The sequence below is a fragment of the Scyliorhinus canicula genome, chromosome 13, assembly GCF_902713615.1.
Source record: "Scyliorhinus canicula chromosome 13, sScyCan1.1, whole genome shotgun sequence".
Taxonomy (NCBI): Eukaryota; Metazoa; Chordata; class Chondrichthyes; order Carcharhiniformes; family Scyliorhinidae; genus Scyliorhinus; species Scyliorhinus canicula.
Window position 1 is genome coordinate 522,350 of NC_052158.1, and position 17,101 is coordinate 539,450.

The following is a 17,101-nucleotide window of genomic DNA, read 5'->3' on the forward strand; positions in this document are numbered from 1 at the left end:
AATATAAAGACCCCACTCAGCTACAGCAATCTATTGATAACCCTTAATGAATTCCCCCGTAACTGTTCCAATTCAATAACAAAATCTAATTAATGCTAGAAATCCCTTCTCAAAGGTGTGGGCCAGTACACTGTATTCTCACTTGACTAATACTGTTGGTACTGGAACTCTGTTCCACTTTTCAACTAGCAGATTTGAATTCCTTCCAGAAAGCAATTATATCTCCAAGGCCAGCACCAATGTGATTTCTTGTTCAAAATAAGAACAGAGAAAGACAGAGAAAATACTTCTTTTCTCTTTGAGTCCACAGCAGTCAAAATCAAAAGGGAAAGTCAAACTCAGAGCCACAGCTCGGCTCCGCCCACACAATGACATCACTGAAGCCATGTGATGAGACAAAAATCTTTCTTAAAGGGTCACTCCCATGACAAAACCCACTTAAAACGAAGTGCTATTTCCAATTTTTACCAAATATAAATCCTTTCAAACGAACTTTTTTTTCTTGACGCAGTTAAGATTCAATCACACAGCTGTTGGTCCCGAGTTGTACAGACACCAAGTAAGGATGTCAGATTTCCTTCTCTCAAGAACATTAGAGAATCAGATGGGTTATTGTGACAATCAAGGTCGCTTCATGGTCACCATTACTGAGATAAGCTTTGAATTCCAGATTTTATGAATTGGGTTTAAATTCTATCAGCTGCCGTGATAGGATTTGAACCCAAGCCCCGAGATCAGCATGATCCTGGCCAATGATCACCCACCGCCTCCCCCCTCTACCGATGCTTGATTCTTTCATTTCTTTTGGAAGTGTCAATGGAGACAGGATTCAACATTCCGGGTGAATGGACTCAGCTCCTTCTTTGCCGAATTGCCCACACCATCAATTGTCTCCTCATTTTCAAATGCAGTTCTTTTATAAACTTGAAATCCCATTCTGGATTCTCCAACCAGCAATGGCCATGTGTTGCCAAACCATGTATGGTTGTGTCAGAACAAGTGTTTATCTAGTGTAAATAGTGATGGGGACAGGGTAAGAATCTGTATTGGCTGAATCGCAACTCCCGAGACAGGTCCAGTGTGCACTGGTGTTTAGTAATGACTCTGGGCCCAATAATCCTGTTGCTCTTGTGTCTGCAATGCTTCTAAATAATGCACTTTCCTTCTATTTCAGATCCGACGAAGGTAGTGACTGCTGTTGGAAGCAGTGTTAAGTTCAATGGACCAAATATTAGTCCCAAAGTCCGCTTGTCCGCTTGGGTTTTCTTTAACCATAAAAGTGCAGAGATTGTAGAATTTCTTATAGAACGAAGAACCAGTGCCAAAGCAAACCCTGCATATCAGAACCGCATTCTCTTTTATTCAAGCTTACAGACCTTGGTGCTACTTGATGTACAGGAAGCAGATAGCGGGGACTACAAACTAATTGATCGTGACCACAACACCATCTTACTACATGAAGTACTTGATGTATTCAGTAAGCACAGTAAAACTGTCTATTTGATTATATTTGTTGAATAAAATGGATGCGATCTCCCCCCCCCCCCCCCCCCCCCCGCCCTTTATGTCTCCTGCGCTGAAGTAGTTTGCGACATCCAGGGGTACAATCCTAACTGAGACGGGTCCTTATCCTGTCTTCGTGAACACCAGAACCACCAAATCTCTCCGCCCCTCCACCCTCTAAATTGTCAGATTCCTTATCCAAAAATCCAGTCCAGGGTGAGCAGGAATTTCCCCCAATTTAATATTGGGAAGTCTGAAACCATTGTCTTTGGTCCCCAACATGACCTTATTATCACCCACTCTATCCATCTCCCCTGACGTGTGCTTACTGTGAGCTCTGTCATCTCAGTTAAGGTTAGCTGCCCATAGTCTGGAGTGGGGCTTGAACCCGCGACCTCTGACTCAGAATGCGAACCTCTTGGCGATACGTGTTCCTCTCCCTGACCGCTGTCTCATCACTTCAGAAACCAACTCGGAGATAAACCATCAACCGCTTCTGGGCACCATCACCATTTCTACTTCCGTGAGATCACCTGACTCTGCCTTTCCTCAGCTCACCTGCTAAATTCCCCCTCCATGTCCTTGTTACCTCCAGACTCGACGATCCGAATGCACTGTTTTCTGGCTTCCCACAGTTTACACTCCAGAAATATAAAATAATTCAATACTTTGCAAGCCATGTTGTAAGTCACACTGAGTCTCATGTTTCTTATTCATTAATGGGAAGTGGATGTGTTGTAACGCCCTAGCAGGACACGGGGTGTTCGGTGTTCGATGACTAGCAAGGGGTCTACCAAACACTCGTGACTTATCCAAACCAGGATCTTTATTGAATCACACATGCATCTGTTAGAGAGCAAGTTATCATGGAATTTCTTTGTACTCCTCTGGAACTACCCCAGTATGACTGCCCACTTGTACATCTTGTAACCATCTGTCAATCACCGGATGTGCCCGTACTTATAGCTGAGCGTCTTGTCACATGACCCCTGTCTGGAGACCGCATGGTGAGTCAGTACCACCACCTGCTGGTTGGAGGTCGCACCACCAGCCATCCACAATATTGCTTCCTGGCATATCACCACATAGACCATTCGGCTCCCCGTGATCGTCACAGAATATGAACTTCCCGGTAATGGGGTGGGGTTTTCCGTTTAACGAAGGGGCCCCTCACAGCAGAAAAACCTCGACCTGTGCGCAGGTCCGATGGAGAGACATTTTGCGGATAGTTAACAATCTTGGTATTACTGAGACTTGGTTGAGGGAAGGGCAGGACTGGCAACTAAATATCCCAGGGCATAGATGCTTCAGGAGGGATAGAGAGGGAGGTAAAAGGGGTGGAGGAGTTGCATTACTGGTCAGAGATGATATCACAGCTGTGATTAAGGAGGGCACGATGGAGGATTCGAGCACTGAGACAATATGGATAGAGCTAAGAAATAGGAAGGGTGCAGTAACATTGTTGGGACTTTACTACAGGCCTCCCAAAAGCGAGCGTGAAGTAGGGGTACAAATATGTAGACAGATTATAGAACAATGTAGGAGCAATAGGGTGGTTGTGATGGGAGATTTTAACTTCCCCAACATTGAATGGGACTCATGTAGTGTTGGAGGTGCAGATGGAGCAGAATGTGTAAGGAGCATCCAGGAGAGTTTTTTAGAGCAGTATGTAAATAGTCCAACTCGGGAAGGGGCCATACTGGACCTGGTATTGGGGAATGATCCCGGCCAGGTGTCAGTCGGTGATTACTTTGGCAATAGCGATCACAATTCCGTAAGTTTTAAAATACTCATGGACAAAGACGAGAGTGGTCCTAAAGGAAGAGTGGTAAATTGGGGAAAGGCAGAGTATAACAAAATTCGGCAGGAGCTAGGGAATGTGGATTGGGAGCAGCTGTTTAAGGGTAAATCCACATTTGAAATTTGGGAGTCTTTGAAGGAAAGGTTGATTAGAGTGCAGGACAGCCATGTTCCTGTGAAAATGAGAGATAGAAATGGCAAGATTAGGGAAACATGGATGACGGGTGGAATTGTGAGACTAGCTAAGATGAAAAAGAAAGCATACGTAAGATCGAGGCGACTCAAAACTGATGAAGCTTTGGAGGAATATCGGGAAAGTAGGACAAATCTCAAACGCGCAATAAAGAGGGCTAAAAGGGGTCATGAAATATCTTTGGCTAACAGGGTTAAGGAAAATCCCAAAGCCTTTTATTCGTATGTAAGGAGCAAGAGGGTAACTAGAGAAAGGATTGGCCCACTCAAAGACAAAAGAGGGAATTTATGCATGGACTCAGAGGAAATGAGTGAGCTTCTTAATGAGTACTTTGCATCAGTATTCACCAAAGAGAGGGACATGATGGATGTTGAGGCTAGGGATGGATGTTTAAATACTCGAGGTCATGTTGGCATAAGGAAGGGGGAGGTTTTGGGTATTCTAAAAGGCATTAAGGTGGACAAGTCCCCAGGACCGGATGGGATCTATCCCAGGTTACTGAGGGAAGCGAGGGTCGAAATAGCTGGGGCCTTAACAGATATATTTGCAGCATCCTTGGGCACGGGTGAGGTCCTAGAGGACTGGAGAATTGCTAATGTTGTCCCTTTTTTTAAGAAGGGTAGCAGGGAAAATCCAGGGAATTATAGACCTGTGAGCTTGACGTCAGTGGTAGGCAAACTGTTGGAGAAGATACTGAGGGATAGGATCTATTCACATTTGGAAGAAAATAGACTTATCAGTGATAGGCAGCATGGTTTTATGCAGGGAAGGTCATGTCTTACAAACCTAATAGAATTCTTTGAGGAAGTGACAAAGTTAATTGATGAGGGAAGGGCTGTAGATATCATATACATGGACTTCAGTAAAGCATTTGATAAAGTTTCCCATGGCAGGTTGATGGAAAAAGTGAAGTTGTATGGGGTTCAGGTGCACTAGCTAGATGGATAAAGAACTGGCTGGGCAACAGTAGACAGTAGTGGTGGAAGGGAGTATCTCAAAATGGAGAAAGGTAACTAGTGGTGTTCCACAGGGATCCGTGCTCGGACCACTGTAGTTTGTGATATACATAAATGATCTGGACGAAGGTATAAGTGGTCTGATGAGCAAGTTTGCAGATGATACTAAGATTGGTGGAGTTGCAGATAGCGAGGAGGACTGTCAGAGAATACAGCAAAATATAGATAGATTGGAGAGTTGGGCAGAGAAATGGCAGATGGAGTTCAATCCAGGCAAATACGAGGTGATGCATTTTGGAAGATCAAATTCAAGAGCGGACTATACGGTCAATGGAAGAGTCCTGGGGAAAATTGATGTACAGAGAGATATGGGAGTTCAGATCCATTGTACCCTGAAGGTGGCAATGAAGGTTGATAGAGTGGTCAAGAAGGCATACAGCATGCTTGCCTTCATTGGACGGGGTATTGAGTATAAGAGTCAGCAGGTCATGTTACAGTTGTATCGAACTTTGATTAGGCCACATTTGGAATACTGCGTGCAGTTCTGGTCGCCAGAAGGATGTGGATGCTTTAGAGAGGGTGCAGAGGAGGTTCACCAGGATGTTGCCTGGTATGGAGGGGGCTAGCTATGAAGAAAGGTTGAGTAGATTAGGATTGTTTTCGTTGGAAAGACGGAGGTTGAGGGGAGACCTGATTGAGGTCTACAAAATTATGAGAGGTATGGACAGGGTGGATAGCAACAGGCTTTTTCCAAGAGTGGGGGTGTCAGTTACAAGTGGTCACGATTTCAAGGTGAGAGGGGAAAAGTTTAAGGGAGATGTGCGTGGAAAGTTTTTTACGCAGTGGGTGCTGGGTGCCTGGAACGCTTTACCAGCGGAGGTGGTAGAGGCGGGCACGATAGCATCATTTAAGATGGATCTGGACAGATATATGAACGGGTGGGAACAGAGAGAAGTAGACCTTGGAAAATAGGCAACAGGTTTAGATAAAGGATCTGGATCGGCGCAGGCTGGGAGGGCCAAAGGGCCTGTTCCTGTGCTGTAATTTTGCTTTGTTCTTTGTTCAAAGAGTATCATTTGCATCCTACTGACCATTTTATGCGTATTCTCACGACGGGGATCTACACTTGCGATGAGGGTAAAGTGGAGCTGACGTCGGCATCGAGTGCTGCAAAACCAGATCGCTGGCATCCAGTGGACTCCAAGCTGCCCTCAGAGATGCCCACATTAGGAAACTGTAACCGTTTGAGGCTGTTACAGATGACTGGGAACGATACATTGAGTGCATGCAATACTTTTTCCGCGTGATCGCGATTATAGGAAACAAAAAGCAGACCTTGGTTGTACTCACGGCTACAGACCAACCTACAGCTTGACCCACCCAGATGCGTCAGATACCCGGGGCGGGACTATCCATTGGGCAATGCCACAATCAGCAAATGCGATCGGATGGACAGTCAAAATCATAGCGGATGCCGGGATCACACCAAATCGTGATTCTCTGATGCCTCAACAGCAGCGTCAATGCGTTCCACTCTGCACTTACAGTAAAGCCGTTGACAGATCATTAACCGGTCTGACCCGGCATTCTCTGGGGCCTCCGCGATTCTCTGCCACCACTGAGGGGCACTGCCGGCAGCGAGGTTCAGTTGTGCTTTTAAACAGCGAACAGTGGTGGCTTGCAGCCTCCATCCCACCCCGGGGTGTACGGTCTCCCGCCTCTCCTCCATGGCACCCAGCAGGTCTCCAGTTCCATGCTGTGAACCGTGGGGCCGCGCGTCTTGCTGCCATCTTGTTGGCTGGGTTGGTTGTGTGTGGGGAGTGGTGTGTATATGTGGCCGCAGCTTGTCAGTCTCCTGAGTATCAATCACAGACCTGCCGAATCCGGTACCGCTGGAGCTGCCCCTGCCCCTGAACAGTCTCTGAATCGATTTGGTGCGGCATCAGTTTTGCTGTCGTAGAATCCACCAATCATGTCCCGCCGTCAATACTTAGTCTCATGAACGGAGAATCTGGCCACTGATCTTTTGCGACTTTGGTCGTACTTGTCAGGAACCATTTCCAACCAAAACCGCCACAAATCATTTACCAGCTCAGTTTCTGGATCACCACCCAGGCCCAGGGCGAATCGGCCAGCAACTTCCTGGACCAATTCAGGCTACTGACTGAAATCTGTGAGTTTGGCGCCATGTTAAATGAGACTCTGGTAAACTGTTTTGCCTGCGGCCTTCGCGGGTCAGGAAACTCAATGAAAACTTTACGCTGAGACACATCTGCACCTGGAACGAGCGGTTGAGACAGTCGTCTCCTGCGAGAGAGCAAGGACTCCAGGCCATGGCTGTCTAGAATTAAAGCCGTCCGACCGACCACCGTCGGCTTTTCCGCGACCTGAGGAGATGGCCCCACAATGAAAGGGCCGTGAAGGAAGACGCCCCTTACCAAAAGCTGCACCGTCACGGCTCCATGGCTTGCTCCACATAACCTCCAGGTGAGCAGACACTCCATCCGGATTGAGCTGGATACCAGAGTTCAATGGTCGGCCACTGCACTTCTGACAAGCTTCCAGACGTTGGCCTTGTGGGATACCAGTGGCCTGTAGGGCAGGTAGACGGAGGAACCTCTGGTGATTGAGGGCCCAGCGGTAGTCCCCGTCAGTTGGCAAGCCGACCACTGGTGGTGATATATGACAGCAGGCTGAGGTCGCTGGGCTGTGACTGATTGTGGCCCCTGTGTTTGGATTGGCAGCGAGATTTGCGCATGTACCTGCATGAAGCAGGGGTTTGGCAAATTTCCCCCACATGTTCCATGAGTTCCCCGGTGGTGCCCCTCCACCCGGGGCCATGACCAAGTTGTCCTCGTTCCCGCCTCCACATTGAATTTGCAAGGCCCCTCCAGAGACCCATGTTCCTCATCATTGTGGACGCCTACTCCAAGTGGCTGGAGGCCTATCATATGCAGGCGACCACTGCACGTGCCACCGTCGCGTGACTGTGCCAGATATTTACTCGTCTCTGATAATGGAACAGCTTTTACAAGTGCTGAGTTTGACTCATTCGTGGCTGCCATGTGCGCACCGCCTTTACCACCCGGTCTCCAGCGGCTTGGCCAAGCAGGTGGCCCACGCATTCAAGTAGGGAATGAGGAAACAGGCCACGGGGTTCTGGGAGACTTGATTGGCGTGTTTTTAGTTTAGTTACCAGACTACGCCACACGCTACGACGGTGGTTGTGGCAACTGGATATCTGATGCAGTGTTGTTTCTGCACCCAGCTGAGGCAGACGCAGTTTGACCCCGGTTAATTCAGCGGATATCCGCAATTTTGTTGAAGGTGCCATGTGGGTCCCGGACATGGTACAGTCTCTGTCTTATACAGTGCGAGCACAAGGCCATGAATCCAACCTGCACATAGACCATCTCTCTCGGCATGGATAGGACACGATTGGTTATCATTAACTTCCCATCCTTTGTTGCACTTAAGGACATGTTAGTGAGCTTCATTCATGGACCACTGGAGTACATATGGTGATGGTTCACCCACCGTGCTGTTAGGGAGGGAGCTCCAGGATTTGGACCCGGCGACACTGAAGGAACGGCCAATATATTTCCCAGTCAGGATGTGGAGTGACTTGGAGGGGAACCTCCAGGTGTGGGGGTGATCCCAGGTATCTGCTGCTCTTGACCTTCTTGATGGTGGTGGCCGTGGGTTTGGAAGGTGCTGCCTGTGATATTCTTTGTTTGTTTAAATTAATATTATTAAGGTTGTACTGTTGCTACAAAGAACATGCAGGCTTTGTACTAAATCAAAGTCAATTTATTCACACCACGCTATAAATCATGAATTCTTAAGTATGCCGAAAAATCGAAGTATTAGATCAAATAACTAGAATACACAGAATCACAAAAACACGAGTGTCTCCAACCCTCTCTACTCACTCACTCCAAGATCACGTGGACCACCATGTGGTTGTGAGATGTGCTCTTACTCCATCTAGTGGCTGGATGCTGTAAATACACACTATTCGACATGACCATTCATATATCTGCCTTGTTTCCAATATTCTCCCAGTGAAATCACTGTCAGGTTTCTCTGGTTCTCTTTTGAAAGCGTCTGCTGGTTTTCCGTTGCAACCTCTCCCCAATAAAGACGTTTAATTTGCCTGTGCAATTGCAAACTTGATGAAAATTCTTTGGCGCTGAAGTTCGATCTGCAGTTTGCAGGTTCTGAAGGTCGCTATTTATTTTTGTTTATTGTCTTTTAAAATAGAGTCACAGTCTTCTGTTATTGGTTTAATTTTTTTACATCGTCTTGATTTATTTGATTGGTTCTGGCTCCGGTATCTAGTTTCATATCAATTAGAGTTTTGTTGATTATTATTGGAATTGTCCAATCTTCCGTAGTTTTGACTATTGAGATTTCTTTTAGAGTTTTCTCTATTTTCGATTCTTCATTGGCGTCGATGACACCCACAAAAAATGTTTCATCTAGTCTTATAGCCAGATTTTCATAAACATAAGAACTAGGAGCAGGAGTAGGCCATCTGGCCCCTCGAGCTTGCTCCGCCATTCAATTAGATCATGGCTGATCTTTTGTGGACTCAGCTCCACCTTCCGGCCCGAACACCATAACCCTTAATCCCTTTATTCTTCAAAAAACTATCTATCTTTACCTTAAAAACATGTAATGAAGGAGCCTCAACTGCTTCACTGGGCAAGGAATTCCATAGATTCACAACCCTTTGGGTGAAGAAGTTCCTCCTAAACTCAGTCCTAAATCTACTTCCCCTTATTTTGAGGCAATGCCCCCTAGTTCTGCTGTTACCCGCCAGTGGAAACAACCTGCCCGCATCTATCCTATCTATTCCCTTCATAATTTTAAATGTTTCTATAAGATCCCCCCTCATCCTTCTAAATTCCAACGAGTACAGTCCCAGTCTACTCAACCTCTCCTCATAATCCAACCCCTTCAGATCTGGGATTAATCTAGTGAATCTCCTCTGCACACCCTCCAGTGCCAGTACGTCCTTTCTCAAGTAAGGAGACCAAAACTGAACACAATACTCCAGGTGTGGCCGCACTAACACCTTATACAATTGCAACATAACCTCCCTAGTCTTAAACTCCATCCCTCTAGCAATGAAGGACAAAATTTCATTTGCCTTCTTAATCACCTGTTGCACTTGTAAACCAACCTTCTGTGACTCATGCACTAGCACACCCAAGTCTCTCTGAACAGTGGCATGCTTTAATATTTTATCGTTTAAATAATAATCCCGTTTGCTGTTATTCCTACCAAAATGGATAACCTCACATTTGTCAACATTGTATTCCATCTGCCAGACCCGAGCCTATTCACTTAACCTATCCAAATCCCTCTGCAGACTTCCAGACATATTTCTTGTTTTCAGTTAATATATCTGTATTATATCTGATGTACTTTTTGTCTTCTGCATTTATGGATTCATTAATCTTTGTCGCTTGTTGCATTTTACTGGACATGCATTGTTGCGCAAAATGGTTCGTTTGGCCACATTTGGCACGTATTTTTCCATACGCGGAACATTTTGGTCGAGGGGGAGTCTTTCCACACCTCTGACACAAAATGGTGGCTTCAACATTTTTTCTAAAATGTCCGCTTGGACCACGTTTTTGGTTGACCTGCGACGCGGCATTAATGTCATCACTGAAGGCTGCTGTTTCTGCGTCATTTTCATGAAGCTGAATCTCTGTTATTGTTTTCAAAGCTACTTCGACACAAAGCACAAACTTCTACAGATGTGCGATGGAGAGCATCCTATCTGGCTGCATCACAGCTCGGTATGGCAACTGCTCGGTCCAAGATCGCAAGAAACTGCAGAGTGTGGTGAACTCAGCCCAACGCATCACACAAGCTTTCCACCCCCACATTGATTCTGTCTACACCTCCCGCTGCCTCAGGAAGGCAGACAGCATTATCAGAGGCCCCTCCCACCCAGGCATTGCCTTCTTCCAGACCCTTCCATCAGGCAGAAGGTACAGAAGGCTGAAGACCCGCACATCCAAACATAGGAACAGCTTCTTCCCCACAGCTACCAGACTCCTCAACGACTCCCCCTCGGACTGATCTGTTCCCTGTAAGAACTCTATTCACAATGCCCTATGCTGCTCTTGTTTGGCCCCTTGTTCCCCACTGTAACCAATCACTGTTTGGCGATGTACCATTTGTCAATGTTCTCTGTTGATTATTCCTTTGTCTATTATGTCCGTACTGTGTCCGTTCCTCAGCCGCAGAAAAATACTTTTCACTGTACTTTGGTACATGTGACAATAAACCAAATCAAATCGCTTGCTTTCATATTTTAATTGCATCAGCGAGCTTTAATTCAGATTCTCTTAACAGATGCTCACAAAGTTTAGCGCTCTGGAGGCCATACACGATCTGGTGTCTGACTAAGGAATGATGTCGCTCTCTGAAATTGCAGGTCTGCGCTTTTGACTTCAGATCTGTGACAAAGCTATCTGTTGTTTGGCCTATTTCCTGGACACGCATTCTAAAAATATAACTTTCGAAGATCTTGTTAGTCTGAGGGTTACAATGATGATCAAATTGCTCTATCACCTTCTTGCAGCAAGTTTTGTTGTCCTCCTTCGTGTCAAATTGAAGAGTTAATTCAATTGCCTGGGACCCGGTACGGTTAAAAAAAGTGCAATTTTTCTCTCATCCGAGGTATCTTGCAAGCCAAGAGCATGTACATACATCGTGAACTGCTATCTAAAAACACGCCAGTTCGCATCTATGTTCCCCGATGTGTGCAGTTATTGTGGAATCTTCAAATCTGCCACAAGGTACGCTATTTTCTCCTCAGTTGGTCTTTGATTTTTCGATTTTTGCACAATGTTTTCTTTCTTCGAAGTTTTCTGTTGAATTGCGAGATCGAAATACAACTATCTTTCTCACATCCACATCCTGGTACCATGTGATGTTCTTCGTTTGTTTAAATTAATATTATTATGTTGTACTGTTGCTACAAAGAACAGGCAGGCTTTGTACTAAATCAAAGTCAATTTATTGACACCACGCTATAAATTGTGAATTCTTAAGTATGCCGAAAAATCTAAGTATTAGATCAAATAACTAGAATACACAGAACCACTGAAAAACACGAGTGTCTCCAACCCTCTCTACTCACTCACTCCAGGATCATTTGGGCCACCGTGTGGCATATGAGATATGCTCTTACTTCATCTAGTGGCTGGATGCTGTAAATACACACTATTAGACCACTAGAACATAAGACATAGGAGCAGAATTGGGCCACTCAGCCAATCGAGTATGCTCCACCATTCAATCATGGCTGATATTTTCCTCATCCCCATTCTCCTGCCTTCTCCCCATAACCCCTGATCCCCTCATTAATCAAGAACCTATCTATCTCTGTCTTAAAGACACTCAGTGATTTGGCCTCCACAGCCTTCTGCGGCAAAGAGTTCCACAGATTCACCACCCTCTGGCTGAATAAATTCCTCCTCATCTCTGTTTGAAAGGATCGTCTCTTTAGTCAGAGATTGTGTCCTCTGCTTCTAGTTTTTCCATCAAGTGGAAACACCCTCTCCACGTCCACTCTATCCAGGCCTCGCAGTATCCTGTAAGTTTCAGTAAGATTCCCCCTCATCCTTCTAAACTCCAACGAGTACAGACCCAGAGACCTCAAACATTCTTCACATGACAAGCTCTTCGTTCCAGGGATCATTGTTGTGAACCTCCTCTGGACCCTTTCCAAGGTCAGCACGTCCTTCCTTCGATACGGGGCCCAAACTGCTCCCAATACTCCCAATGGGGTCTGACCAGAGCCTTATAAAGCCCCAGAGATGGAGAAAGGAATGGAAAGTGTTCCGAGGCAGCATTCTGATTACAGTCAAATTCTTCCCGTCCTCACTTTCCGCCTGCTCGATGTGGGCGTTAACAAAGTTCACCTCTCAATTCCATGACCTTTTATCAGAAGTTATTTGAATATTTACTTTGTTAGAGTTCAGGTATAGGGTGTTCCTGAAGATGGAAGCTGTGCCCCCAGGATGTGCCTAGTTTTAGCATTATCCGCAACAGGGTGTCAGCTGCCCAGTGCCACTGTGGCACACAGCCCTCGCGAGGCACACGCTCGCACTGACTGCGTCAGTGGAAGCCAGTGCACTGAGTGGGGAGGGAGCTGGGAACATCCACAAGGTCAGACGTGTGTCTCCCTACGATGTTCCAGGCTATGAAAGCCAGGGTTTAGCTTCCTTCTTGCGCAATTTCGGAGTTCCAATTTCTGCTCCAACTATGAGCATTTGCCATGTTCCTCATTGTGTTCATTTTCAACATGGACCATCTTTCTGAACCACTGGACTGAGATCGCTGCTTTGTGTTCCCTGGAGTGAGATCACTGCTTTGTGTTCCCTGGAGTGAGATCGCTGCTTTGTGTTCCCTGGAGTGAGATCGCTGCTTTGTGTTCCCTGGAGTGAGATCCCTGGTTTGTGTTCCCTGGAGTGAGATCACTGCTTTGTGTTCCCTGGAGTGAGATCGCTGCTTTGTGTTCCCTGGAGTGAGATCGCTGCTTTGTGTTCCCTGGAGTGAGATCACTGCTTTGTGTTCCCTGGAGTGAGATCACTGCTTTGTGTTCCCTGGAGTGAGATCGCTGGTTTGTGTTCTCTGGAGTGAGATCACTGGTTTGTGTTCTCTGGAGTGAGATCGCTGCTTTGTGTTCCCTGGAGTGAGATCACTGGTTTACGTTCTCTGGAGTTAGATCGCTGGTTTGTTTCTCTGGAGTGAGATCACTGGTTTGTGTTCACTGGAGTGAGATCGCTGGTTTGTGTTCCCTGGAGTGAGATCGCTGGTTTGTGTTCCCTGGAGTGAGATTGCTGGTTTGTGTTCTCGGAGTGAGGTCGCTGGTTTGTGTTCTCTGGAGTGAGATCACTGGTTTGTGTTCACTGGAGTGAGATCACTGGTTTGTGTTCTCGGAGTGAGATCTCTGGTTTCTGTTCCCGGAGTGTGATCGCAGGTTTGTGATCTCTGCAGTGAGCTCGCTGCTTTGTTTTCCCGGAGTGAGATCGCTGGTTTGTATTCCTGGAGTGAGATCATTTGTTTGTGTTCTCTGGAGTGAAATTGCTGGTGTGTGTTCCCGGAGTGAGATCGCTGGTTTGTGTTCTGGGAGTGAGATCGCTGGTTTGTGTTCTGGGAGTGAGATCGCTGGTTTGTATTCTGGGAGTGAGATCGCTGGTTTGAGTTCTCTGGAGTGAGATCGCTCGTTTGCGCTCTCTGGGTGAGATCACTGGTCTATGTTCTCTGGAGAGTGATCGCTGGTTTGAGGTCGCTGGAGTGAGATCGCAGGATTGTGTTCTCTGGACTGAGGTCGCTGGTTTGTGTTCCCTGGAGTGAGATCGCTGGTTTGTGTTCTCTGGACTGAGATCGCTGGTTTGTGTTCCCCGGACTGAGATCGCTGGTTTGTGTTCCCGCAGTGAGATCGCTGGTTTGTGTTCCCTGGAGTGAGATCGCTGGTTTGTGTTCCCTGGAATGAGATCGCTAGTTTGTGTTCCCGCAGTGAGATCGCTGGTTTGAGTTCTCTGGAGTGAGATCGTTCGTTTGTGTTCCCTGGAGTGAGATCACTGGTTTGTGATCTCTGGAGTGAGATCACTGGTTTGTGATCTCTGGAGTGAGATCGCTGGTTTGTGATCTCTGGAGTGAGATCGCTGGTTTGTGTTCCCTGGAGTGAGATCACTGGTTTGTGATCTCTGGAGTGAGATCGCTGGTTTGTGATCTCTGGAGTGAGATCGCTGGTTTGTGATCTCTGGAGTGAGATCGCTGGTTTGTGTTCCCTGAAGTGACATCGCTGGTTTGTGTTCGCGTAGTGTGATCGCTCGTTTGTTTTCCCGGAGTGAGATCGCTGGTTTGTGTTCCCCGAGTGAGATCGCTGGTTTGTGTTCTTTGGAGTGAGATCACTGGTTTGTGTTGCCTGGAGTGAGATTGCTGGTTTGTGTTGCCTGGAGTGAGATCGCTGGTTTGTGTTCCCTGAGTGAGATCGCTGGTTTGTGTTCTCTGACGTGAGATCGCTGGTTTGTGTTCTGGGAGTGAGATCGCTGGTTTGCTTTCTCTGGAGTGAGGTCACTGGTTTGTGTTCCCTGGAGTGAGATTGCTGGTTTGTGTTCCCTGGAGTGAGATCGCTGGTTTGTGTGCTCTGGAGTGAGATCGCTGGTTCGTGTTCTGGGAGTGAGATCGCTGTTTTGTGTTCCCTGAGTGAGATCGCTGGTTTGTGTTCGGGTAGTGAGATCGCTGGTTTGCGTTCTCTGACGTGAGATCGCTGGTTTGTGTTCTAGGAGTGAATCACTGGTCTATGTTCTCTGGAGTGAGATCGCTGATTTGTGTTCTCTGGAGTGAGATCGCTGTTTTGTGTTCCCTGAGTGAGATCGCTGGTTTGTGTTCGGGTAGTGAGATCGCTGGTTTGCGTTCTCTGACGTGAGATCGCTGGTTTGTGTTCTCTGGAGTGAGATCGCTGGTTTGTGTTCCCGGAGTGAGATCGCTGGTTTGAGTTCCCGGAGTGAGATCGCTGGTTTGTGTTCTGGGAGTGAGATTGCTGGTTTGTGTTCTGGGAGTGAATCACTGGTCTATGTTCTCTGGAGTGAGATCACTGGTCTATGTTCTCTGGAGTGAGGTCACTGGTTTGTGAAAATGAAAAATGAAAATCGCTTATTGTCACGAGTAGGCTTCAATGAAGTTACTGTGAAAAGCCCCTAGTCGCCACATTCCGGCGCCTGTCCGGGGAGGCTGGTACGGGAAACGAACCGTGCTGCTGGCTTGCTTGGTCTGCTTTAAAATCCATCGATTAGCCCTGTGAGCTAACCCAGCCCCTCTGGAGCCCGGTTCTCTGGAGTGAGATCGCTGGTTTGTGTTCCCTGGAGTGAGAACGCTGATTTTTGTTCTCTGGAGTGAGATCCCTGTTTGTGTTCTCTGGAGATGAGATCGCTGGTTTGTGTTCTCTGGAGTGAGATCGCTGGTTTGTGTTCTCTGGAGTGAGATCGCTGGTTTGTGTTCTCTGGAGTGAGATCGCTGGTTTGTGTTCTCTGGAGTGAGATCGCTGGTTTGTGTTCTCTGGAGTGAGATCGCTGATTTGTGTTCTCTGGAGTGAGATCGCTGGTTTGTGTTCTCTGGAGTGAGATCGCTGGTTTGTGTTCCCTGGAGTGAGATCGCTGATTTGTGTTCCCTGGAGTGAGATCGCTGGTTTGTGTTCTGGGAGTGAGATTGCTGGTTTGTGTTCTGGGAGTGAATCACTGGTCTATGTTCTCTGGAGTGAGATCACTGGTCTATGTTCTCTGGAGTGAGGTCACTGGTTTGTGAAAATGAAAAATGAAAATCGCTTATTGTCACGAGTAGGCTTCAATGAAGTTACTGTGAAAAGCCCCTAGTCGCCACATTCCGGCGCCTGTCCGGGGAGGCTGGTACGGGAAACGAACCGTGCTGCTGGCTTGCTTGGTCTGCTTTAAAATCCATCGATTAGCCCTGTGAGCTAACCCAGCCCCTCTGGAGCCCGGTTCTCTGGAGTGAGATCGCTGGTTTGTGTTCCCTGGAGTGAGAACGCTGATTTTTGTTCTCTGGAGTGAGATCCCTGTTTGTGTTCTCTGGAGATGAGATCGCTGGTTTGTGTTCTCTGGAGTGAGATCGCTGGTTTGTGTTCTCTGGAGTGAGATCGCTGGTTTGTGTTCTCTGGAGTGAGATCGCTGGTTTGTGTTCTCTGGAGTGAGATCGCTGGTTTGTGTTCTCTGGAGTGAGATCGCTGATTTGTGTTCTCTGGAGTGAGATCGCTGGTTTGTGTTCTCTGGAGTGAGATCGCTGGTTTGTGTTCTCTGGAGTGAGATCGCTGGTTTGTGTTCCCTGGAGTGAGATCGCTGATTTGTGTTCCCTGGAGTGAGATCGCTGGTTTGTGTTCTCGGAGTGAGTTCACTGATTTGCGTTCTCTGGAGTGAGATCGCTGGTTTGTGTTCTCTGGAGTGAGATCGCTGGTGTGTGTTCCCGGAGTGAGATCGCTGGTTTGTGTTCTCTGGAGTGAGATCGCTGGTTTGTGTTCTCTGGAGTGAGATCGCTGGTTTGTGTTCTCTGGAGTGAGATCGCTGGTTTGTGTTCTGGGAGTGAGATCGCTGGTTTGTGTTCTGGGAGTGAGATCGCTGGTTTGTGTTCTCTGGAGTGAGATCGCTAGTTTGTGTTCCCGCAGTGAGATCGCGGGTTTGAGTTCTCTGGAGTGAGATCGTTCGTTTGTGTTCCCTGGAGTGAGATCACTGGTTTGTGATCTCTGGAGTGAGATCGCTGGTTTGTGATCTCTGGAGTGAGATCGCTGGTTTGTGATCTCTGGAGTGAGATCGTTCGTTTGTGTTCCCTGGAGTGAGATCACTGGTTTGTGTTCCCTGGAGTGACATCGCTGGTTTGTGTTCGCGTAGTGTGATCGCTCGTTTGTTTTCCCGGAGTGAGATCACTGTTTTGTGTTCCCCGAGTAAGATCGCTGGTTTGTGTTCTTTGGAGTGAGATCACTGGTTTGTGATCTCGGGAGTGAGATCGCTGGTTTGTGTTGCCTGGAGTGAGATCGCTGGTTTGTGTTCTCTGGAGTGAGATCGCTGGTTTGTGTTCTGGGAGTGAGATCGCTGGTTTGTGTTCT

General features: G+C 47.2%; 1 protein-coding gene across 2 annotated transcripts in view; it reads left to right on the forward strand.

Annotated features, from left to right (window-relative positions):
• Positions 1-17,101, forward strand: part of LOC119975795 (carcinoembryonic antigen-related cell adhesion molecule 1-like) — a 345,216-nt gene that overhangs the window by 11,248 nt on the left and 316,867 nt on the right. For both annotated transcript variants that reach the window (XM_038815653.1, XM_038815651.1), the window contains exon 3: positions 1,175-1,477. In XM_038815653.1, coding sequence (XP_038671581.1) covers positions 1,175-1,477 — 303 coding nt within the window. The remainder of the gene's footprint in view (positions 1-1,174; positions 1,478-17,101) is intronic.